At 44.9% G+C, this 26,066-nt stretch overlaps 1 protein-coding gene across 1 annotated transcript in view; it reads right to left on the bottom strand.

Moving 5' to 3' along the window:
• LOC128836346 (NACHT, LRR and PYD domains-containing protein 3-like) overlaps window positions 1-26,066 on the bottom strand; it is a 104,689-nt gene that overhangs the window by 32,657 nt on the left and 45,966 nt on the right. Inside the window, exons 7-10 of the mRNA XM_054026551.1 lie at window positions 17,434-17,601; window positions 10,947-11,117; window positions 1,467-1,637; window positions 933-1,103 (exon numbers count right to left, since the gene is read on the bottom strand). Of these exons, the coding sequence (XP_053882526.1) occupies window positions 933-1,103; window positions 1,467-1,637; window positions 10,947-11,117; window positions 17,434-17,601 (681 nt within the window). The remainder of the gene's footprint in view (window positions 1-932; window positions 1,104-1,466; window positions 1,638-10,946; window positions 11,118-17,433; window positions 17,602-26,066) is intronic.

Here is a 26,066-nt window from a genome sequence, read left to right as displayed (position 1 = left end):
TCAGTGCGTCTGATATTCTTGGGAGAGAATGGGGGGTGGACATTAGAAGTTAGTGGCATTAACCCCGATGGTGGACAGCTGCTGCAAAAGGAGGCTGATTTTCTCTTCATTATGCTGGTGCTTTGGGGGCAGATTTTCAGGAGAGCTCAGCTTCCAGGATGCAGGTCTTCTGAAAGTCTGGGCAGAATTGTCATAGTGGGGGCTGCTGAGTGTTGAGCTCTTTTGGAAATCTGGCCTCAAGCCCCCAGAGTTTCCCAGGTTCTCACAGGTATGGGGTGGGCCTTCTTCCTTGGCAGAAGAAGAAACAATCAGAAATGTATTGAAATAAAAAAGGGAAGAGCCACTTCTCTTTTTCCCAAAGGGTTTTGTATTTTTTAGAATGAGTCCGGCATTGGCATCTGCTCTCACCTGCCATGTTTGTAACTGTAAACACACATCCCCATTCCCAGCAGGCTGCATATCAAAAGGTATTTCATGAAACTGGTGCTGTCTCTCAGCAGACACCAGCTTCAGCCCCAACCCTGTGAACTTCAAAGACAGGAACCACGATGGGTGGGGCTCAGATGGGGTGTATTAGAATCCTTAGTGTTCTGGTGCCTCTTCTGTTTTTATTCATTTTATATGAAAGTTAAGGTGTCAAAAGTCTTTAAAATGATCTAAAAAGTAGGCTGCAAGCTAAAGGGTAAGAATGTATTTTAATAAATGCATACCAAGAGACTGGGGAATTAGTTTTCTTGGGTGAGCCCCGCTATACTCCCATTTCCACACCTGGCAGGCTGGGGGCATATAGTGAATCCTTCCTACAAGTGCTGGAGAGACACTTGATTTTCAGATTCTCCCTGCAACTGCAGAGAACAGAGACCAGCTACGCACCCTGGTGAACACTTCAAAGGACACCCATAAAGTCATAAAGGAGGCCAAATGTTACTTACCGCAGACTCTCTAATTTGCAGTTTGGATGTTTCAGTCCCTCACACAGCAGCCACACTCCGGAATCTCCCAGATCATTATTACCTAGCTGCAGCTTTGTCAGGCTCTGGCTGGTTCTGAGAACAGCGGCAAGATCCCCACAGCCAGCATCTGTGACACCGCACCCCTGCAAGCTGCAGAAGACAGAAATGCAGAGAAGGGTATCATGGTGTGAATGGGGATCTTCAACTCTTCTAACAGGTGACCCTGCCCACCAGTCCCTCTGCCTCACCAATCAGCATTAAGAATGAGCCAGAAGTCCTGCTACAGACTCTTTCCCAAGCCCCACCCCTTGTCCAGTGGGCCCAGCTATACTTACATTTCCAAACCCAGCAGGCTGGGCACAAATAGTGAGTTCTTCCTGCAAGTGCTGGAGAGACACTTGATTTTCAGATTCTCCTTGTAACTGCAGAGAGGAGATACCAGCTACGCACCCTGTCGAGCACTTTACATAAAGGACACCCGTAAATGCATAAAGGAGGACAAATGTTACTTACACCAGTCTCTGTAATTTGCAGTTTGGATGTTTCAGTCCCTCACACAGCAGCCGCACTCCGGAATCTCCAAGTTCAGGATTACTGAGCTGCAGCTCTGTTAGGCACTGGCTGATCCTGAGAACAGCGGCAAGATCCCCACAGCCAGCAGCTGTGACACCGCACCCCGACAAGCTGCAGAAGAGAGAAAGGCAGAGAAAAGGGATCATGGTGTGAATGCGGCTTGTCACAGTTATTCTGACAGGTGGCTCTGCCCACTGGCCCCTGTGCCTGACCAATCAGAGTCTGTGGATCACAAGCTAAATAGGAGTCAACAGTGTAACGCTGTTGCAAAGAAAGTAAACATCTTTCTGGGATGTATTAGCAGAAGTGTTGTAAGAAAGACAAGAAGTAATTCTTCCACTCTACTCCACACTGATAAGGCCTCAACTGGAGAATTGAGTCTAGTTCTGGGTGCCACATTTCAAGAAGTTTGTGGACAAATTGGAGAAAGTCCAGAGAAGAGCAACAAAAGTGATCAAAGGTCTACAAAACATGACCTATGAGGGAAGACTGAAAAAATTGGGTTTGTTTAGTCTGGAGAAGAGAAGACCAAGGGGGACATGATAACAGTTTTCAAGTACATAAAAAGTTGTTACAAGGATGAGGGAGAAAAATTGTTCTCCTTAACCTCTGAGAATAGGACAAGAAACAATGGGCTTAAACTGCAGCAAGGACAGCTAAGGTTGGACATTAACAAAAACTTACTGTCAGGCTAGTTAAGCACTGGAATGACAATGACTGGAAGTTAGCTAATGTAACACCAATATTTAAAAAGGGCTCTAGAGGTGATCCCGGCAATTACAGACCGGTAAGTCTAACGTCTGTACCAGGCAAATTTGTTGAAACAATAGTTAAGAATAAAATTGTCCGACACATAGAAAAACATAAACTGTTGAGCAATAGTCAACATGGTTTCTGTAAAGGGAAATCGTGTCTTACTAATTTATTAGAATTCTTTGAAGGGGTCAACAAACATGTGGACAAGGGGGATCCAGTGGACATAGTGTACTTAGATTTCCAGAAAGCCTTTGACAAGGTCCCTCACCAAAGGCTCTTATGTAAATTAAGCTGCCATGGGATAAAAGGGAAGGTCCTTTCATGGATTGAGAACTGATTAAAAGACAGGGAACAAAGGGTAGGAATTAATGGTAAATTCTCAGACTGGAGAGGGGTAACTAATGGTGTTCCCCAAGGGTCAGTCCTCAGACCAATCCTATTCAACTTATTCATAAATGATCTGGAGAAAGGGGTAAACAGTGAGGTGGCAAAGTTTGCAGATGACACTAAACTGCTAAAAGATAGTTAAGACCAAAGCAGACTGTGAAGAACTTCAAAAAGATCTCACAAAACTAAATGATTGGGCAACAAAATGGCAAATGAAAGTTAATGTGGATAAATGTAAAGTAATGCACATTGGAAAAAAATAACCCCAACTATACATACAATATGATGGGGGCTAATTTAGGTACAACAAGTCAGGAAAAAGATCTTGGAGTCATCGTGGATAGTTCTCTAAAAATGTCCTCACAGTTTGCAGAGGCGGTCAAAAAAGCAAACAAGATGTTAGGAATCATTAAAAAGGGGATAGAGAATAAGACTGAGAATATATTATTGCCCTTATATAAATCGATGGTACGCCCTCATCTCGAATACTGCGTACAGATGTGGTCTCCCCATCTCAAAAAAGATATACTGGCACTAGAAAAGGTCCAGAAAAGGGCAACTAAAATGATCAAGGGTTTGGAATGGGTCCCATATGAGGAGAGATTAAAGAGGCTAGGACTATTCAGCTTGGAAAAGAGGAGACTAAGGGGGGATATGATAGAGGTATATAAAATCATGAGAGATGTGGAGAAAGTGGATAAGGAAAAGTTATTTACTTATTCCCATAATACAAGAACTAGGGGTCATCAAATGAAATTAATAGGCAGCAGGTTTAAAACTAATAAAAGGAAGTTCTTCTTCACGCAGCGCACAGTCAACTTGTGGAACTCCTTACCTGAGGAGGTTGTGAAGGCTAGGACTATAACAGAGTTTAAAAGAGAACTGGATAAATTCATGGTGGTTAAGTCCATTAATGGCTATTAGCCAGGACGGGTAAGGAATGGTGTCCCTAGCCTCTGTCTGTCAGAGGGTGGAGATGGATGGCAGGAGAGAGATCACTTGATCATTGCCTGTTAGGTTCACCCCCTCTGGGGCACCTGGCATTGGCCACTGTCGGTAGACAGGATACTGGGCTAGATGGACCTTTGGTCTGACCCGGTATGGCCTTTCTTATGTTCTTATGTTTTTATGGAATAAATTGCCTAGGGAGGTTGTGGAATCTCTGTTATTGGATATTTTAAGAGCAGGTTAGACAAACACTTATCAGATGTTGTCATCCTTTTGTCTACGAGAGATGGTGGGAAATGCACCCTATAATATAGATGGTTTGCAATGTCTCATGTGACTGAATAGTCCAATCCGAGATTTGCATGATCTTTGGCAGTTATTGCAAATGTATGTATCTTGGTTGGGAGCTGCTTGCTTCCTACAGGCTCTTTTCTCTTCAAGCTGTAGGAGCCAACTTCTGTCATGGACCGTGATACACTGATGGAGACGATGGCGCCACTTGATACAATCACCTGCCAAAATTTCCCATTGGTCAGGATCAATTCAAAATTCCTTCATGGGTCGCTTGCATGTATCATTATAGCGAAGCTTGGGACATCCTGTTGTTCTTGTTCCCTCTGATAGCTCCCCATAAAGCATGTCCTTGGTATGCATCCTACTCAGATGGCCCAGCCAGTGTGGTCATCTTTGCTTGAGCAGGGATGTCACACTTGGTAAATTTGCCCTTTGAAGAACCTCTGCATTGGTAACTTTATCTTGCCATTTGGTGTTGAGTATGCGGTGTAAACAATATAGATGGAAACTGTTTAATCATTTCTCCTGATGAGCACAAGTTGTCCAGGTTTCCCCACCATACATGAGAGTGCTGAGGACGCAAGCTTGGTTCACTAGCATTGTGGCCTTGATGGTAAGTTTTGAGTTGTTCCATGCACTTTTAGTTGGTCTGCTATAGGTGGTGGCAGCCTTTTCAATGTGAATATTTAGTTCTCATCCAGTGAGAGGTTGGTCGTCACTGTAGAACCTAAATAGCTGAACTTTTGGATTATTTCTAGCTGGTTTGCATTTAAGGTAATTGAAAGATCTTGTGGAACACCCTGGCCTAATACAACCATTTTCTTAATGCTGATGGTGAGAGCAAATGCCTGACAGGCACTTGAAAGGCAGTCTATGAGATCTTGTAGTAGCTCTTCATTGTGGGCTATGAGGGCTGCATCATCGCGAATAGAAGTTCCCTGATTAACACCTTTTTGACTTTGGTCTTTGACTTAAGTTGTGACAGGTTGAAGAGTTTCCCATCCAATCTTGTATGGAGATACATTTTAAGAGTACCGAGAAGATTCCAAAGACTGTAGGGGCAAGAAAACATCCTTGATTCACTCCACATTTCATCTCAAAGCTGTCCAAAGTGGACCCGTCAAACTGGACCATTGCTCTCATGTTGTTGTGGAATGAACATATAAGACTTAACAGGGTTGGTGGGCATCCTATCTTTTCTAGTATTGTAAATAGACCTGTTCTGCTGACCGTGTTGAATGCTTTGGTTAGGTCCACAAAGGCAATGTACAATGGTCAGTTTTGCTCTCTACACTTTTCTTGGAGTTGACACAGAGAAAATATCATGTCTATAATTGATCTTCTAGTCCTGAATCCACACTGTGATTCAGGATAGACACAATTCGCCAGCTGTTGTAGGCGCACTAAGATGACTTTTGCAAAAGCTTTTCCTGCTACACTTAGTAGCGAGATACCCCTGTAATTGTTGCAGTTGCCCTTTTTGCCTTTATTTTTATACAAAGTGATGATGTTTGCATCATGCACCTTTTGTGGTACCTCACCCTCTTTCCAGCACTTAAGTAGCAGCTGATGAAGATATGGTAATAGGATTTTCTCTGGGATGCCATCTTTTCCAGGAGCCTTGCCACTTGATAGCAAATCAATGGCCTTTCTTAGTTCTTCTACAGTGGGCTCCACATCTAGCTCTGGGATGACCTGTAGAGTTGGTATTTGGTCCAGTGATTCACTGGTGATGTTTCTTTCTTGTGCGTATAGCTCTGAATAGTGTTCAACCCAATGAGACAACTGTTTGCTTTTATCTGTAATAATTTCACTGCTGTGCGATTTGAGAGGGGCAATCTTGTTGACAGTGGGATTAGAGCTTTCATCAGGCCATCATACATGACTTTGAGGTTTCCTGTGTCTGAGGCTGTCTGTAGCTCTTTACAGAGATTGATCCAGTAATGATTTGCACAACATCTGCTTCCTCGTTGAACCTCGGTTTTTGCATGTCGAAGTCTCACTTCTGTGCTCTCTGTTGGCTTCTTGTTGTGTTCCAGCTAGGCTGTGGTCTTAATGTTGATGAGAAGTAATAGTTCCACTTCATTTTCTTCAAACCAGTCCTTTTTTGATGGTCTCTTTCCCCCAAATGTAGCTAAAGCAGTTTCATGGATTGTTGTTCTTAAATCTTCCTAAAATTCCTCTGCTTTCTCTGGTAATGACTTCCCATGCATGCTACGTTCAAAAGCCTTCACAAAGTCTGGGCATTTCCTCTGGTTTTCATTCTTAATAGCATTGATTTTGGGCTTGCTCCTAGGTTTTGCTCTATGTAGTTTCTTGGCTGAAATCTTCACTTTGCTAATAATCAGGGAGTGGTCAGTGTCACTATCAGCACTGTGAAACGTGAGAGTGTTCTGCACTAAGGGTAGGTCTTTTCTCCTGATGATAACAAGGTCTAATTCAGTTATTCTCAAACTTTTATACTGGTGACCTTTTTCACACAGTGAGCCTTGGAGTATGATCCCCATACAAATTAAAAACACTTTTTAATATATTTAACACCATTATAAATGCTGGAATCAAAGCAGGGCTTGGGGTGGAGGTTGACAGCTTGTGACCCCCCAAGTAGTAACCTCGTGACCCACAGGTTGAGAACCCCTGGTCTAATTGGTGTGGTGATCTTTTCCTGTAAAATATGGTAATGCACATTTGGTTTTGGGCGCAGAATTCAAGAAATCGTTGGCCAGTCTCATTCATCTTGCCAATGCCAAAATGTCCTAGGCAATCTGGCCATAAGTTGTTGTCTGCACCGACTCTTGAACTGAAGTCACCAAGGAGGAAAAGTTGCTCAGTTGATGGCATTCTTTCGATGACTTGATGAAAAGAGTTGTAATATGTATGCTTCTCTTCGGGGCTAGATTTGAGGGTTGGCGCATAGGCACTAATGATGTTCATAGAACCAATGGTTGTCTGAAGTTTAAGTGAAATGGTATGCTCAGACTTCCCAGTGGGTGATTCTAGGAGCTTTACCCACTTGTTTCTCACAGCAAAACCGACACTGTGCAGATGATCTCCTCTGCACTCACAACTCCTTCAGCGTACCTGGTTCCAAATGTATCGACTCCCATCCTTCCTTTAGTCCAAACCAGTGATGTCAAGAAGGGGACGCTGACACATGGGCAAAGCAGCACCTCCATATCAACTGCCCAGGCTATTGCAGTCACATCACATGGAGAGGACACTCCATCCTTGATGGCAACATGGATACAACACAGGTGGCAGTTATGGGTTATAAGCTCTCACTTGACTGGCATAGATTCATAGATTCTAGGACTGGAAGAGACCTCGAGAGGTCATCAAGTCCAGTCCCCTGCCCTCATGGCAGGACCAAATACTGTCTAGACCATCCCTGATAGACATTTATCTAACCTACTCTTAAATATCTCCAGAGATGGAGATTCCACAACCTCCCTAGGCAATTTATTCCAGTGTTTAACCACCCTGACAGTTAGGAACTTTTTCCTAATGTCCAACCTAAACCTCCCTTGCTGCAGCTTAAGCCCATTGCTTCTTGTTCTATCCTTAGAGGCTAAGATGAACAAGTTTTCTCCCTCCTCCTTATGACACCCTTTTAGATACCTGAAAACTGCTATCATGTCCCCTCTCAGTCTTCTCTTTTCCAAACTAAACAAACCCAATTCTTTCAGCCTTCCTTCACAGGTCATGTTCTCAAGACCTTTCATCATTCTTGTTGCTCTTCTCTGGACCCTCTCCAGTTTCTCCACATCTTTCTTGAAATGCGGTGCCCAGAACTGGACACAAAACTCCAGTTGAGGCCTAACCAGCGCAGAGTAGAGCGGAAGAATGACTTCTCGTGTCTTGCTCACCTGTTAATACATCCCAGAATCTTGTTTGCTTTTTTTGCAACAGTGTTACAATGTTGACTCATATTTAGCTTGTGGTCCACTATAACCCCTAGATTCCTTTCTGCTGTACTCCTTCCTAGACAGTCTCTTCCCATTCTGTATGTGTGAAACTGATTTTTCCTTCCTAAGTGGAGCACTTTGTATTTGTCTTTGTTAAGGTGTTAAGGTTAGAGGAGGGTGCCATGGGTCACCTTCAATGGTAGGAGGAATCACTGCATTCCATTGATCAGCCGCCGCCTGCCAGGAAGCCGGGCAGCTGACCCGCCATGGTCTGTCTGCCTCATGGGGTGTGTGGGGCTAGACCAAAAGTTGAAAGGCAGATGGAAACCTTGCACCTGAAAAAGTGAGAAACCCAGAACTTTCCAGTTTGAAGCTGGAATGTCAGGACCATGTGTCCGGGATTGACAGAGGATGATGACCTACAATACACAAGCAGCATATGGAAGTTAATTTTGATAGACCGTGAGCTGTGCAAACTCAGTGTTGACATTGCAGCACTTCAGGAAAAAAAACGTGCAGATGCTGGTTCTGTCCAAGAGGCCAATTACAACTTCTTTTGGCAAGGTAAAAGCGGTGAAGAAAATCACCTGTCAGGGATGGTCTAGATAATTCTAGTCCTGCCATGAGTGCAGGGGACTGGACTAGAAGACCTCTCGAGGTCCTTCCAGTCCTATGATTCTATGATACTATGAGATTGCATGTAACTTTGGTAGGAGGATGGGGTATGCTAATGTAATTTCTCCGGTCAGAAGCTGTTTGAAACCATCTCCTGGAAAGGTTTGCATTACTAGTTCAAACTGGGACCCACTAGTTCTCCAGGGACCCACAGACAAAGAAAGGACGTTGGGATAAATAACTTGTGTTTAAACTGACTCAGGGCCTTCTTCCTGATCCAGAAAATGGATAGGACCTCTGGTCCATGGAGGGTCTCAATCCTTAGGGAAGGTTGGAAGGACTTGGCCTAGTGAGGCCCATAAGACTGAATTCTTGTTCTGAGCAAAGGGTGTGAGAAACTTGAAAGCACAGGAAACCTCCTGGGTGGGGTTTTGAAGGACTGCTCCTGCCAGAGCCCATGTTGGAGGGGTGATCTCTGTTACACTTATTAGTATGGATGTTGATTCTTGAATTATTTGTAATATGTTTTCTCTGTAGTGCTTTTACCTTCAAAATAAAATATGCTTGCTTAGAAAGAACTGCATGGTAACTTATAACTGGGCAATTACTTTGTGTACGGTCTCTGAGGAGAGGAGCAGAGCAGGCCTGCTTAGGTAGACTGTTGTTTGCTGGGAATAACACAGTAATGGCAGGGAACTGTTCAGCCTGAAAATACCCCACTCAGAAAGGAGAGAGACATGGGTCTCCTCCCAGGAAAAGCAATGGCAAGGGGAGCTGGAAGCCTGAGAGGAACTGCCATTGATGGACCACTGAAGGGAAGCAGTGCTGGAGTTCCCTGAACTGAGACAATTCCAATGAACTGCACCAGAAGGGTCACGGAGTTAATGGTGTTATATAATAAATCTCCTTTTCTTCAGCTTTTACCAGACAAAGTGGTACTCAGAACTATTCCATAATTCCTACCTAATGGAGTTCTCCTTGTTATTTCCATCAAAACACCTCTCTCCTAAACTTACCATTCTACAGAGTTCAGGTTGGCTCTGTCTGCATGTGTCTTCATATGCAAACCTATATGAAGGCTTGAAAGACACTGCTATCAAACCTCAGAGCATGTTCAATAATATCCGTCTGTAAATCTCAGCAGATAGAAAAGGTCAATATAGTGAGGATCTGACAACCTCTATATCTTATGACCAGACACTACAAGTACAAGTATCACTACAAGTAGACACCAGATGCTGCCTTTGGTCTCCAGGCCTTTCAATTTGCTGATCTTCCTTGATCTGTCTCTTTATTTCATTCTGATTTCCCTCCCCTGAACACAGACTACAAAGGATACATTGCTCACTTTATATTACAACAGTGCCACACCTGTTCTCACTTTCAGGTGACACTGAAATAAGAGGCTGGCAGCATTATCTCCCTAGGGTTGCCAACCCTCCAAGATTGTCCTGGAGTCTCCATGAATTAAAGATTAATCTTTAATTAAAGATTATGTCAGGTGATGAAACCTTCAGGAATTAGTCCAACCAAAATTGGCAACCCTATGTCTCCTGTAAATGTTAACAAACTTGTTTGTCTTAGCAATTAGCTGACCAGGAAGTAGGACTGAGTGGACCTGTATGCTCTAAAGTTTTAACATTATTTTGTTTCTGAGTGCAGTTATGTAAAAAAATCATCATGAAAATGCAACTTACAAACGTAAAAAGAGATTGCACTTGTGTGAGGTGAATTGAAAAATACTATTTTTTTTATCTTTTTACAGTGCAAATATTTGTAATCAAAAATAATAATATAAAGTTAGCACTGTACTTTGTAGTCTGTGTTGTAATTGAAATCAATATATTTGAAAATGTAGAAAAAACATCCAAAATATTTATTATAAATTTAAATTGCTATTCTATTATTGTTTAATAGTGCAATGAAAACTGCAACTATTTTTTTAATCTCATGATTAATTGTAATTATTTTTTAAAATTGTTTGACAGCCTTAGTTCTAATGATTTGTTACTTAAATTTATAGTAATTTAATTTTCCTACTCAGGTCTTCAGGTTTTATAGAGTTTAACTTTGATTATAAAATATGCAAGTATGTGTTGGGTGGGAGAGACAGGGGAGGGAGAGAAGTTGGGTGTTTTCAAGTTAAACTCTAATACCCTACGTCCTTAAATTGTGACTTATGGACACAAATCAGGTTTGGGTGTCTTGAGAAGGAAACCCAGGCTCTATCTGCAGTTTGGGGTGACCAAATGTTTTAAATCCCCTCAGAGGCAGGGATTGGGTTTAGTCACAGAAACCTCTTCTAAAACTACAGGGCCCTAATTCCAGAGAGTGCCTCTTCATTACAGCAGAGATCCAGTGGTGGGATTTGCTTTTAGAAGTACACCAATGCAAATATGTATTTGAGTCAGGACTGTCTTCTAGTGGTGCAGATACATTGTCCATCTCTGCCCCTGTTGAGCACTTTATATAAAGGAAACCTATAAATGCATAAAGGAGGCTAAATGTTACTTACACCAGACTCTTTAATTTGCAGTTTGGATGTTTCAGTCCCTTACACAGTAGCCGCACTCCAGAATCTCCCAGTTCAGGATCACTGAGCACCAGCTTTCTCAGGCTCTGGTTGGTTCTGAGAACAACGGCAAGAGTTCCACAGCTAGGGGCTGTGACGCCACACTTGTCCAAGCTGCAGAAGAGAGAAAAGCAGAGGAGGAGGATCATGGTGTGAACTGGGATTGTCACAGCTTTTCTGATAGGTGGCTCCGTCCACCAGCCCCTCTGCCAGACCAATCACCATCGAGAAGGAACCAGAAGTCCTGCTATAGACTCTGTCCCAAGCCCATCCCCTTGTCCAGTGAGAAACAAGCAGTGGGTGGGACTTCCTGTCTAAACCCCAACAGTTACCCTTTACCATTAACCAATCAACAGTGAGACTGGCCTAGACACATCAAACCTCTGCCACTGACAAATGAGGAATAAGGGGTCAGGCTTTCTTCCTAAGTACCGCCCCCTCACCCTCTCCACTGACCAACCAGAATTCAGAAAGGGTAAAAAGTTGCCCTTTAAGTCTGGCCCACTCAGCTCTTGACCAATCAGGCTGGACTTGGCACTGATCAGCCCTGGTATGGTGCAATCCAATCAGAGCAGGCCCCTTGCTACAGGGAGGCGTAGTCAACAGGCAGATTGCAGGACAAATCCGGATCACCTGATGCTTTTGAACGGACCCCAGCATCTTTTTATTTACTTTTTATTATCATTATTGTTATTAAGTTTAAATTATTTTCTCTAGAGTCTGGACCTTGACTATACCTTGACCAAGAAATGTGGACCTTGACAAAAATAATTGACTACATAGCTGTAGGGGGAGCCCCTTCCCCAGGCATCTGGGCCAGGCTCAGAGCAGGAGCTGGGAGATCCTGCCCCTCAACACCCCTGGTACTAGCTCAGCAGCTCCCCTGCAGTATGCAGCTGTCTTCTGTGTCTACCCCCAGCCCATCAGCTCCCAGCCCTGACCATCAAGCCTGGGGAGGGGAGGCAGCTGCCAGGCCAAGTGCTGGCAGAATCATACCTTCCACTGAGACTAGGAAACAAATGGGGGGAGTGGGGCGGGGAAGAGACAAAGAGGAGAAGAACCTCATGGCAGGGAGTTACCCAGGGTGTGGGGAGAGAAGAGCCCCTGAAAGGCGGGTAACTAAATGACCCTGTTGGCAGGGCCTGTTCCAGAGTCTCTGGTGGGGTTATAAAAGCAGTTCTGCTGTTTTCTGTAACCCCCTACAGAGCCTGGGCTCCTGATGGAGCTGCCAGCCAGCTGTATGGGTAACCATGGCAGCAGGCTGGTTATGACCATGGGCACCTCAGGGACCACCTCCAAGCATGGCTGATTTTGCCTCCATCAAGGCCTCACAGCAAGCTCACACCCAAATATAAGCCCTCCCAATCCCCAATAGCTGTTAAGTCTTGCACATGTCAAGACACCTCTCCCACCAGAACTGTCACCTGCACGGCCTCCTTCATCAGCTCATTTGCCTTAAAAATATTGTTACCCCGCCAAATAGTGAGGGGAGCCCCAATATTTGGGAAAGAAAAAAACCTCAATATTTGGGAAATAATTTGTATAAGGGAGAAAAGCCCCCATGCCTTGGGGAGACCCAGAGTCTGTAAGCATTAGTACAGCCCCCAAGATATTTTGGAGTCAGGAAGAGAGGAGCTGGCAATGGGGGAGAGATTCTAAGATTGGGCTCAAGAGGGGGAAAAATGCAAACATATATGTGGTAATCTGAGGGGATAAACTCTAATATGGGGGACGGGTGTGAATAAAGGAGGGCAATCAAGTTGAAGCAGAAGAAAAGAACCCCCAAAAATTTAAAGTCTAAAAAAGAGAAGAGGTAAGACACCTGAGAAGGTAAGGAGAAAGAGACCCCAAAGTGTGAGGAGGATATGTGAGAAGAATGGACCTTAATTGGGATTAAAAGAAGATACACACCCCCTGCCATCCAAGGGTAATAACCAGAGTAAGGAGGGAACACCCCACCCCATCCTCTGCATAAACCATGATATCTTTGATGGAAGAGATAATGCTAAGGTGGGGTAAGGAAATACCCATCATGGTGCAGAGGAAGAGAGACCTTCAAGGAAGAGCACTGAAAGTGGGGAAAGACCCTAAAGGAAATAGGAAAAGGAATATGGGTGGACAGAGGAGAATTAAGAAAGACAGAGGGGGCAAGAGAGAAAGAATTAATGAAGTATGGAAGGAGTCTCTGGGGAGCAGGAAAAAGGAGAAAATGGAGTGAGAGTTTTAGAGAGGGAACGGCAGGAAAAAGTAAAGGGCAAAATTTGAGGGGAAACACAGACACTCAAAAGACTGAAGAAAAAAGAGACAGGCAGAGAGAGAAGAAAAAAGAGAAGAAAATATCTGAGTACATAGAGAAACAACAGAACAAATAAAAAAGAAAGAAGAAAGAGGGGGAGACGGAGCAGCATTTAGTTAACTTTTTTATTTTATAGTAACTTTGATGCCAAAACGTTGCACTAAAATACTCACTGTATGTTGTCAAAAGTTCAAAAATCACAAGTGAGGCCTCAAACAGTCTTATGACTATGCTCAGTTTGACACTGTCTTAAAAATCATGAGATTTTTTTTTTTTAAATAATACACTGAATTCCTTTTATTTGGCTTCTGGTTTTTCAGGGTTCAGGCTCTCACGCTGTCTCTGCAAACACGAGAGTAGAAACTTAGCTTTCATTTTTTCTTAAAATGGAGAGTCTTAGTCTCATGACTAGCAACAAATAGCAAGAGCTTTGTGATAAAACCACTAGGTGGCAACATTGTCATATATCACAATATGATTCTCTCTAGGGTAAGAGGGATCTCAGAGTCTTGGCTGAGAATAGAAGGGGGCATATGAGTCCATCGTTCTGAGATTACAGGCAGGAATAATCCGATTTTCTTTCTAATAAAATGCTAAATGTAAAATAAAGGGTTTTCAATCCTGATTTAACTGTAAATCTGCTCATGCCCCTCCATACACTCTTCCATTGACTTACATTGATGCTGGGTTTTAGAATATAGTCATGTGTGCATCTGTTGGCAAATAATCCTATATATTTGGGATCATATGGTTTTGATGCACTTCTATATTAACAATATGTGATTTGACACATATTATCCCCTAGTTATCCTAGTGCAGAACTCGAGATGAACACCAGGAATGCTCTTATTGTTCCAATTGCATAGAATTTTGCCTTTGAAATGTATGAAAACCTTCAAAAATTCTCAGGATATGGCCACCCTTCACCCTCCACTTTCAGGCAATCTTACCTGCATTTTGTTTTGCCTCCTCATAGCTTTCAGATGTTTGATTGGATCTGGTCAGTAGACAGAGCTTTTTGAAGTTTTCTGACACACTTCAGTAAATCACAATGTGTATCATGATCAGGAAATTCATTAGTAGTACTGGCCCTATTTTTTAAATGCTGTTAAGTAGCTCTACTTTAAAAAATGTAACTATATAAAAGAGAGGTCATCTCCTATCCAAAAAGCACATTTCTGAGACCAAAAAATGAAAGAGAATGAGCACAGCTCTCTGCAGGAGAAAGGAGGCTCTTGTAGTTAAAGCCCTGGCTCTGCTTTCATCCAGGACACACCACACAATCCATTGTCTACAGCCAAGCTCTAAGATACAACCGCATTTGCTCCAATCCCTCAGACAGAGACAAACACCTACAGGATCTCTATCAAGTGTTCTTAAAATGACAGTACCCACCTGCTGAAGTGAAGAAATAGATTGACAGAGCCAGAAGAATACCCAGAAGTCACCTACTCCAGGACAGGCCCAACAAAGAAAGTAACAGAACGCCACTAGCCGTCACCTTCAGCCCCCAACTAAAATCTCTCCAGTGCATCATCAAGGATCTACAACCTATCCTGAAGGACGATCCCTCACTTTCACAGATCTTGGGAGACAGGCCAGTCCTCACTTACAGACAGCCCCCCAACCTGAAACAAATACTTACCAACAACCACACAACAAAAACACTAACCCAGGAACCTATCCTTGCAACAAAGCCCGTTGCCAACTCTGTCCACATATCTATTCTAGGGACACCATCATAGGACCTAATCACATCAGCCACTCGTTCACCTGCACATCTACCAATATGATATATGCCATCATGTGCCAGCAATGCCCCTCTGCCATGTACATTGGCTAAACCGGACAATCTCTACGCAAAAGAATAAATGGACACAAACAGACATCAAGAATTATAACATTCAAAAACCAGTCGGAGAACACTTCAACCTCAATTTCAGACCTAAAAGTCACAATTCTGCAACAAAAAAACTTCAAAAACTGACTCCAATGAGAAACTGCAGAATTAGAATTAATTTGCAAACTGGACACCATTAAATTAGGCTTGAATAAAGACTGGGAGTGGATGGATCATTACACAAAGTAGAGGCTGTTTCCCCATGCTAATTTTCGCCCTACTGTTACTCACACCTTCTTGTCAACTGTTTGAAATGGGCCATCCTGATTATCACTACAAAAGTTTTTTTTTCTCCTGCTGATAATATCCCACCTTAATTGATTAGTCTGTTAGAGTTTGTATGGCAACACCCATTTTTTCATGTTCTCTGTGTATATATATCTTCCTACCGTATTTTCCACTGCATGCATCCAATGAAGTGGGTTTTAGCTCACAAAAGCGTATGCCCAAATAAATTTGTTAGTCTCTAAGGTGCCACAAGTACTCCTTGGTTTTTTTTGCTATAGATTTGTAGGTCTCGCTCTTCAAGAGGGAACAGGAAGCAGCAGATGTACTGAGCAATGAGATCTGCCACTGAGTAGTGACTCCAGCAGCAAGGAGGAGAGAAGGAAAATGGATGTAATGGTAAATACTCTGAGATGGGAAATCACTACCTAGGTTGGGTGTCTTTGATAGCAGCTGATGGTTTCTGTCTTCTGCAGGCTGTGTAGTGGAGAGTGGCACCTCCTGATTATCAAGATGGAACAGAAAAGGAGGCTAAACAACACTGATGGTCAGAATTAAAGGAGAAAAAACACTGCCCTGAGATAAGTCCTATCCATCTACATACTGACAGGCAGAGCTTTGAGGGCTGGCATGAAGCCTGGGGATAGATGGGGACAGAAACATCTCAGCCTTCCACACTCTGGATCTGGTGTTTTGGGGAGAGAAAAGAGGAACCTGCATTAGGAGTCAGTGGCATTAACCCCAGACCTCCAATGATGGACAACAGCTGGTATAAAAGGAGGTTGATTTTGCAGCTCATCCTGCTGGTGCTTTGGGGGCAGATTTTCAAGAGGGCTCAGCATCCAACATGCAGATCCTTTGAAAATCTTTTTGGAAATGTCACTATTGGAGCTGCTAGTTGCTGAGCTCATTGGAAAATCTGGCCTCAAGTCCCCAGAACCTCAGAGGCCTGGGATGGGGCTTCTACCTTGAAAGAAGAAAAAGAGCAGAAATGTATTGAAAAAGATAAAGGAAGAGCCACCGCTTTCCCCAAAGGGTTTAGTACAGGGGTAGGCAATCTATGGCACGTGGGCCGAAGGCGGCACGTGAGCTGATTTTCAGTGCACTCACACTGCCGGGTCCTGGCCACCGGTTCGGGGGGCTCTGCATTTTAATTTAATTTTAAATGAAGCTTCTTAAACATTTTAAAAACCTTATTTACTTTACATACAACAATAGTTTAGTTATATATTATAGATGTATAGAATGAGACCTTCTAAAAACATTAACATGTATTACTGGCACGTGAAACCTTAAATTAGAGTGAATAAATGAAGACTCGGCACACCACTTCTGAAAGGTTGCCAACCCCTGGCCTTTAGTATTTTATAATGAGTCCAACATTGGCACATACTCTCACGTGTCCTGTTTGTAACTGTAATCACACATCCCTATCCCCAGCAGGCTCCACTTCAAAGGACATTTCTTCAAACTGGTGCTGGCTCTCAGCTAGGACCATGTTCAGTCCCAGCCCTGGGAACATCAAAGGCAAAAGCCACCATGGCTGGGGCTGAAGCTTAAATCCAAGTTGAGTATTTCTGCTCAGAGTGGGAGGTTTAGAATCCTCAGGGCCCAGGGCTTCTTTTCTTTTTATTCATTGAAAATATCAAGGCATCGAAATTATTAAAATGAGCTATAAAATAGACTGCTAGCTGAAGGGTAACAGTGAGCTCTTTTTAGTACATGCATTTTTATCAAAAGTTGGTTTAAATATGTATATATCTATATTCCCCAAACACCAGAGAGCTGAGGAGCTAGTTGTCCGGTGTGGGCTCAGCTGTACTTAAAGTTGCAGTTTTACCACCAGGGAAGGCTGGGGCATGTTGTGAGCCACTGACCCAGGTACTGGAGACATTGAACTCTCAGTTTCTCCCTGTAGCTGCCGGGAGCAGTGACCAGCTATGCACCCTGTCAAGCTCTTTACATAGAGGACATCTGTAAACACACAGAGGAAGCCAAATGTCACTTACTGCAGACTCTGTAATTTGCAGTTTTGTTTCAGTCCCTCACACAGCAGCTGAATGCCAGCATTTCCCAGTTTATTATAACCCAGATCCAGCTCTGTCAGGCTCTGGCTGGTTCCGAAAACAGTAGCGAGATCCCCACAGCAAGCGCCTGTGAGACAACAAACCCGCAAGCTGGGGAAAGAGAAACGCAGAGAAAAACAATTACTATCTGAACTGGGCTTGTCACAGCTGTTGTGACAGGCTGCTCTGCCCACCAGCTCCTCTCCCTGACAAATCAGCATCGAGAATGGGACAGAAATTCGTCCACAGGCCCTGTCCTAAGCCCCCTTCCCCCTGGCCAATCAGAGACCAGAGTTGGACAGGACTTCCTGACTAAGCCCCCCTTCTTCCTCTTCACCCTTAATCAATCAGCACTGAGAATGGCCCAGACATTTCTAACCCCAAATCTCTGACATTGACCAATGCGGAATAAAATTTGAGGTAAAACTTCCTAAGCACCACCCCAGCCATTTACACTGACCAACCAGCATTCAGGATGGGCACAAAGTCCCTTAAGTCCCTCCCACTCAGCTCGGCCTTGGCATTGATCAGCTCTGGGATAGTGCAACCCAATCAGAGCAGGCCTACCGCTACAGGGAAGCTGTAGGGGGAGCCCCCTCCCCAGGCAGTTGGGCCAGGCTCAGAGTAGGAGCTGGGAGATCCTGCCCCTCCATGCCCCTGTCACTAGCTCTGCTGCTCCACTGCAGGATGCAGCCATCTCACGTCTCTGTCTCTCCCACTTAGCCCATCAGCTCTGATGTGTGTCTATTGAGTTCAAAGGCCCAAAGACTCGGAAGTGTTCATAAACTCTTTCTGCCCAACATTAAACACTGATAGGTAGATTTGAGGTTATTTAAAGCAGAGATCTTGGTTTTACTTGGTTATTTGGCAAACACCCAAAAAGCATTCATTCCAATTAAAAGTTTATTGATTAAACACAAGAAAAAACAAGTCAAAACAGGCAATTATATTAAAACTGTGGTAGGCTGATTATGCAAAACAAACAAAGTCGAAATCTTTAAAACCTTTTTGGAGGCAAAATATTCTATAATCTCTTATTTTCAGAACTATCTTTCTTTCCTGATATGGAAAGGGTTAATTTTACTCTCAGTCCTGATGTGTAATGGGCTTTTAAGTATCCTGTTTTTCCCAGACGGACACAAGATGGAGGAGAGATAGGCCAGAAAAGATGCATGAAATATGGGTTTTGTTGAAGTTTTTGGACACTGGATTGCTCGTTAGTTACACGTGGATGCTTTTGGCTAGCAAGTCGATCACAACAACTGCTGCTTGGACCCTGGTTTACGATCTGGTCAGGGACGTCATCTGATTGGATCTTTTCTTCTTAGACAAGGCAGGCTTTGATGACAAACCAAGAGAGTAAGAGAGTGGATAGAAGGAAAGAAAGGGAGGGGCAGAAAACACCACAAGGGAAGGGAAAACAATGCAGGATCTTACATGCCTCTGCAGTGCTGGCAGTTAGATATCCCCACTGATGGGCTGAGGATTGGATGTCATGATAATACAATGACTTTCAGCGCTCACAAACAAGATTAAGGACTCCTTGAACAAGATGAAGGGAAGCCGGCTTTCCTCTCAGGAAGAAAATCCTTTAGATGCATTGAGATGAGGTCCAGTGCTGGCAGTTCAGGAGATGAGCTCAAATGCAAGGTGGTATGGGAGAGGAGAGGGAGAGCTGATATGAAGTACTCTGAATATGTTTTTTTTTTCAAAGTCTTCTTTTAAGGAACTCCAAAAAGGGGAAAAAGTGGGCGTCATAGTTCATCTCCCTCATGATTTTTTCCACTAATTAGGCCTAATATCCTTCACACCAATTTTGGTTTATTAGCCTCCAGCTCCACATCATCTGTTTTTCACAAGCATAAGTTCAACAGTCATTGGATTATACATAGGCGCCAACTTACCCTCTGCCTGGTGGGTGCTCGACGCCCTGCCTCCTGCCCCTGGCCCCGCCTCTTCCCACCCCTGTACTGCCCTAGCCCCACCCCCATTCCACCCCCTTCCTCCAAGTCCCTGTCCCTGCCCTGCATCTTCTCCACCTCCTCCCCTGAGCAACATCAGACCCACCTTCCCACTGAGACCTGGGACCAAAGGGGTGAAAGACAAAAGATCCTCACAGCAAGGGGGATCACTGATATTTGGGATGAGAAGAGCCCCTGAGAGGGGGGAGACTATGTGAACCTAATGGCAGGATCTTTTTCACACTCCCTCTTGAGTTTATAAAAGCAGTTCTGCTGGTTTCTGTAACCCTCCAGCAGTCTGGGCTCCTGATAAAGCTGCCAGCCCTCTGAGTGGGTATCCATTGCAGCAGACTGTCTTGATCATGTGCACCTCAAGGACCACTCCCAAACCTGGCTGTATTTGCCCTCCCTCAAGGCCTCAGAGAGAGCCCCCTACACACCCAAGCTCCCTCCCCACCTCCAACAACTGCCAAATACTGTACACATGTCCTAGATGTCACACCAACCAGAACTGGACCTGCACTTCCCCCTCCATCACTACAGTTGCCTTGAAATTATGATCATCCTAATGAAGGGGGAGCAGAGCCCCCAACACTTGGGAGAGAAAAGGCACCACTGAATTTGAAGAAGGGAGAGAAGCCCTCAATCACTGGGGGAATCTAAAAGTTCTGTAAGGGAGAATAGAGCCCCCAAGATATTTTGGAGCCAGGATAAAAGAAGCCTTCAATGGCGTGAGGGACTCTAAGGTTGGGGTGAAGCTGTGGAGAAAAACTCCATGGGTGCATGTGGGAAATTGGGGAGATAAACCCTAACTTGGAGGCCAGGGCCTGGGGAGAGAAGAGGGCATTCAAGATAAAGTGATGGAGAAAACCCCCATAAAATTTACAGATAATATAAGAGAGAAGACACATGAAACGGTGAGGAGAAGGAGACCCTATTACTAGAGAAATTTTCCAGTCTCCATTTTGCTTTTCTAAATCTTTATTCTGAATAAGCAAAAGTCACTCCACCCTGAGATCATAGAATCATAGAATATCAGGGTTCGAAGGGACCTCAGGAGGTCATCTAGTCAAACCCCTGTTCAAAGCAGGACCAATCCCCAACTAAATCATCCCAGCCAGGGCTTTGTCAAGCCTGACATTAAAAACCTCTAAGGAAGGAGATTCCACCACCTCCCTAGGTAACCCATTCCAGTGCTTCATCACCCTCCTAGTGAAAAAGTTTTTCCTAATATCCAATCTAAACCTCCCCCACTGCAACTTGAGACCATTATTCCTTGTTCTGTCATCTGCTACCACTGAGAACAGTCGATCCATCCTCTTTGTAACCCCCTTTCAGGTAGTTGAAGGCTGCTATCAAATCCCTCCTCATTCTTCTTTTCTGCAGACTAAACAATCCCAGTTCCCTCAGCCTCTCCTCATAAGTCAGATGGACACTACAGACCCTTAGCATACTCTGAAAATCTAGTATGTCTAAAATGGTGCCCTGGCAAAGGGCCAAGTATATGTGTGTGTGGATCAGCAGAATCACATTTCTGAGGTAAATGAGAACAGAGAGATGTGCAAGATTAGTGGCTACTGAGTATGTGCAGTAAGGGGTGACAGAGGGGTGAGTTAACTGAGCAGCTAGCTGGTCACAACTTATTTTAAAGATCAGAGTTGTCAATGAGAACTCTGAAGTAATGGTTGATACTGAGCATGTGTGAGTGAGGTAATTGCTTCTAAAAAGGGATCACTTAGAATGGATCTACAGTAATTCCTCACTTAAAGTCGTCCCGATTAATGTTGTTTCATTGTTACGTTGTTGATCAATTAGGGAACTTGCTCGTTTAAAGTTGTGCAATGCTCTCTTCTAACATCGTTTGGCAGCCGCCTGCTTTGTCCACTGCTTGCAGGAAGAGCGGCCCATTGCAGCTAGCTGGTGGGGGCTTGTAACCAGGGTGGACCGGCAGCCCCCCTATCACTCCCCGCTCCCCTAAGTTCCCTGTGCTGCAGCCGCCCAGCAGGCTATCAAGCAGCAGTTCAGCTGTCCCTTCCCCCACTGCCATGTGCTGCTCCTGCCCTCTGCCTTGGAACTGCTTCCAGAGACTCCTGCTTTCTGTGCAGGGGGGGAAAAAGGGGGGCTATTGTCAGGGTGTTCTCCTCCCCCCTGCTCTTGCACCCCGCTTACCCATTCTCCATATAGAGCAGGGAGGGGACACGGACAGAGAGAGACAGAGAGAGCTTGGGGCAGCAGCTGCTGTCTCAACTTCCTGATCCACTTAAGAAGACAATGCACTTAAGAGTGGGTCAACTTACTTACTTAAAGGGGCAGTGTGTATCTTTCTCTCTCTCCCACACACAAGGTGTGTGTCTGTCTTTGTCTGCTATGCTGTCTCCCTTCCCTCCTGTTCGTGCTGCCTTGATGAGAGGCTACATTAACAGCAATTTGTTAACCCTTGAGGGCTCAGCCGAGTGCTAGTTCATCATTTAGCAGCAAGGCATTCCCTGGGAAATATCCCTTCCTCTTTCACCCTCTAACTTCATCACCTCAACCAAGCTTCACAATCATAGCTGTGAATAGTATTAAATTGTTTGTTTAAAACGTACACTGTGTGTATATCTATATAATATATAGTTTTTTGTCTGGTGAAAAAAATTTCCCTGGAACCTAATCCCCCCATTTACATTAATTCTTATGGGGAAATCAGATTCGCTTAACATCGTTTCGTTTAAAGTTGCATTTTTCAGGAACATAACTACAACATTAAGGCCAGCTGCTATCAGGCAGTTTCAGAGTCCAGAGTTTGAGTCCGAGAGAGAGAAAGAGAAAGAGAAATTCAATTAGGAGAAGACAAGAGCCAGTGAGGGGAGCCAGAGAAAAGCTGCTGCAGAGAGACAGCGAGAGAAAGAAGAAAACTCTGCAGAGCAGAGCAAAGCTGATTGACCAGGAGCTGAACAATAACAGTGATTAAAGAAAATACCAAAGAATTTGTAAAGCAGCAACAGTGATTTTAAAGGACTATCAATGGATTTACAAAGTATGCCTGCTATTCTTTTAATGGTAGTATAGTATAAGTGTGACGTAGTCCAGCATAGTATTTAATATGTGTATGCTTGAAGTATGTGTGTGTTTTAATTGTATTTTACTTATATAAAATATAAAAGCAAATTTAAGATCTGCTGTCAGTGATTTGTAATGAAGTGCTTCACTTAGAGTCATTTGAACTATACGCTATTGTAGTTTGAATGCTCTTTAACTTGCAGTAAGGGATTGTGTCTCAGGGACTTTTGTGATTTTTCTTTAGGATTTTTAGGATTCACTATATTAAAGATTATTAGTTACATCAATTAAAAGATATGTTGTTTTGGAAAAGAATACTACTGTGTCAAATATAGGAGGTTATATCTGTGTCCTTTAGGGTTTCTTAAGGGCCCACACCATGGCCAGGCATTCCTTCTCAATGGCTGCGTAGTTCTGCTCCCTTGGTAGCAACTTTTTGCTCAGGTACACGATCAGGTGTCTCTCCCCCTTTTCATCCTCCTGCATTAACACCGCCCTCAGTCCCGTGTCTAGGCGTCGGTGAACACCATAAAGGGCTTGTCAAAGTCTGGGTTTGCCAGAACTGGGCCACTGACCAGAGCCTCCTTCAGCGCCCGGAGAGCCTCCTGGCACTCCTCGGTCCAGACCACCTTGTCTGGCTTCCCCTTCTTGCTCAGCTCAGTGATGGGGGCGGCTATGGAGCTAAAGTGGGGCACGAACCTTTGATAGTGCCCTGCCATCCCAATAAAGGCTTGGATCTGCTTTTTGGTTTGCGGAGCGGGCCAGTCTCTGACCACCTCCACTTTGGCTGGTTCCGGCTTTAGGCAGCCGCTCCCCACCCAGTGACCTAGGTAGGATACTTCAGCCATCCCCACCTTGCACTTCTCAGCTTTTATGGTCAGCCCAGCCTCCTGGAGTCAGTCCAGCACTTGTCTAACCTGGGACACGTGACCCTCCCAGGTCTGGCTAAAGACACAGATGTTGTCAATATACACCACGGCAAAACTCTTCATCCCCCTCAGTAGCTGATCCACCAGGCGCTGGAAGGTGGCCGGCGCTCCCTTGAGGCCAAAAGGCAGGGTCAGGAACTCATAGAGCCCCAGAGGGGTGATAAGGGCCGATTTCAGCCTGGCATCTGCATCCAGCGGCACTTGCCAGTAGCCCTTTGTAAGATTCATGGTGGTAAGGTACCGAGCTCCTCCCAGCTTGTCTAGGAGCTCTTCAGGCCTGGGCATGGGGTAGGCATCGGATACAGTGATGGCATTGAGTTTCCGACAGTCCACACAGAACCGGATCGACCCGTCCTTTTTGGGGACCAGCACCACCGGCGAGGCCCTAGGGCTGGATCACCCCCAAAGCCAGCATGTCCCTCACCTCTCTTTCCAGGTCCTGAGCAGGTTTCCCTGTGACTCAGAAGGGGGAGCATTTTATAGGCGGGTGCGATCCTGTCTGCACCCGGTGGACAGTCAGATTAGTGCATCCAGGCTGGCTGGAAAACAGCTGTCGGTACAGATGCAGCACCCCTCTGATCTCAGCTTGCTGGGCCGGGGTCAGCTGATCAGAGAGGGGAATTGCTTCCAGGGGGAAACCAGCTCTTGTCCCAGGGAATAGATCTACTAAAGGGTCATCTCCCTGCTCCTCCCAATGTCCACACACGGTCAACACCACATTACCCCTGTCATAATATGGCTTCATCATAGCAAAAAGTTGCTACGCAGGGAGCAGAACTACGCAGCCATCGAGAAGGAATGCCTGGCCATGGTTTGGGCCCTTAAGAAACTAGAGCCATATCTCTTTGGGCGACACTTCACTGTGCACACCGACCACTCTCGCCTGACCTGGCTGCACCAGATGAAAGGAGCCAACGCCAAGCTCCTGAGGTGGAGCCTGCTCCTGCAGGATTATGACATGGACGTGGTCCATGTGAAGGGAAGTGCCAACCTGATAGCGGATGCGTTGTCCCGGAGAGGGGGCCCTGAACTTCCCCGGGTCACTGGTCAGAGTGACCCCACGCAGTTCAGTCTCGAAAGGGGAGAGATGTGACGGAGCAGGGAGCGGGGCGGATTTGACCTGTGAATGTTACAGGGAAGTTACATTGGGGATGGGAAGGAAGCTACCTGAGCTGTAACCTGAGCCAGGAGGGGGGGTTGGGAGAAGTGACACCTTCTGCCAGGGAGACTGAACAAAGGAGAGGAGGAGCAGAGGGGAGGGGGGAGAGAGCTGCTAGAGGAGTTTTTGTTTTCAGTTTGGGCTGGGTGGTGCAACGCAGGGAACCCCAAGCTGGGGTCTAAGCTCCCTAATCCCCCCCCCCCCCGAAGGACTTGATTGAGGGGTTCTGGTTGTACCTACACGCTCTGCTTGGGACTGTGTTCCGGTCATCTAATAAACCTTCTGTTTTACTGGCTGGCTGAGAGTCATGGTGAATCTCAGGAAGAGGGGTGCAGGGCCCTGATTCCCTCACACTCCGTGGCAGGGGTATCAAGGGAACAGAGTGAAGGAGGAGGAAGAAAGGGAAAATGGAGAGTCAGGTATAGAGGGGGAATAGCAGAGTGAGAAAGAGTTAAATTGGAAGGTAAACACAGACGAGCAAAAGACTGAAGGATAAAAGAGAAGCAGAGACAGAGGGAAAACAAAAAAGAGAGGAGAAAATACCTGAGCAAAGAGAAATAACAGATTAAAATAAGGGGGGTGGGGGGGGTGGGCAGGGCAGAGGTCAGAGATATAATGGTACCCAGTTGTTTTATTATTTTGTAGAAGTTTGATGCCAAAAGTTTGCAATAATATACACACACACTGTATGTTGCCAAGTGTTCAAAATCATGAATCAGGTGTCAAAGAGTCTTAAACTGAACATAGTAAAAAAACTGGCTTAAAAATCATGACATTTTCAACATTGACCTTTATCAGACAGCATGAATATCTGCAGTGATAGGTGTCTCAGAGGGGTGGTTCAGGGGCACCATTTTGTGGGGTGGAACAGACTCCTGTCCCCCTCCCCGAGTTTCGTACAGGAGGTCTGCTATTGGCTCATGTCCTAGCCCCAGGCAGAGCTTTTAACCACAGCACACCCTGAGTGTGGGTGTGAATTCTGCAGAGGAGACCTGCTACTCCCAGCTTGTGCCCCTGTGCAGGGGCAAGGAGTCAATATTTTGTTTATAAACAGAGGTAGGGTGATTAAGATAAGAAAAGGCTGGTAATGAAATTGAGGATGTGGAAGTCATTAGATGAGCCAGTAAAACAGGAATTCCTCTGCAGGGGTGTGGGGGTTGTGGGGGAGTTGAAGAGAGAATGCAGGGGACTCAGAAGACATACAGCCAAGGTTATGTTCAGAAAAGAGGGAAATGTGAGGGGGATTTAGGTGAAAAGAAGGGGCCAGAACCAAGGTAAGGGACAGCAGTGGTATAGAGAAGTTTCCATTCTTATCACTGGTACATATGTGCAGGGCTTAATTTGTAATGAAAGAGGTGTCGGGGTTCAAGCAATTCTTTTATTTTCATAACTCATGTGGCAAGCCCAGAGGTGCTGGAGTATGAACTGCCAAGTCCAGGATGGTGGCATTCTCGGAAATGCTTCCAGTTCCATGCACAGGGCCAA

Source organism: Malaclemys terrapin, chromosome 4, assembly GCF_027887155.1.
Source record: "Malaclemys terrapin pileata isolate rMalTer1 chromosome 4, rMalTer1.hap1, whole genome shotgun sequence".
NCBI classification, from domain to species: domain Eukaryota; kingdom Metazoa; phylum Chordata; order Testudines; family Emydidae; genus Malaclemys; species Malaclemys terrapin.
Note: the sequence above shows the minus strand (reverse complement) of the source record. Positions and strands in the feature narration are given on the sequence as shown.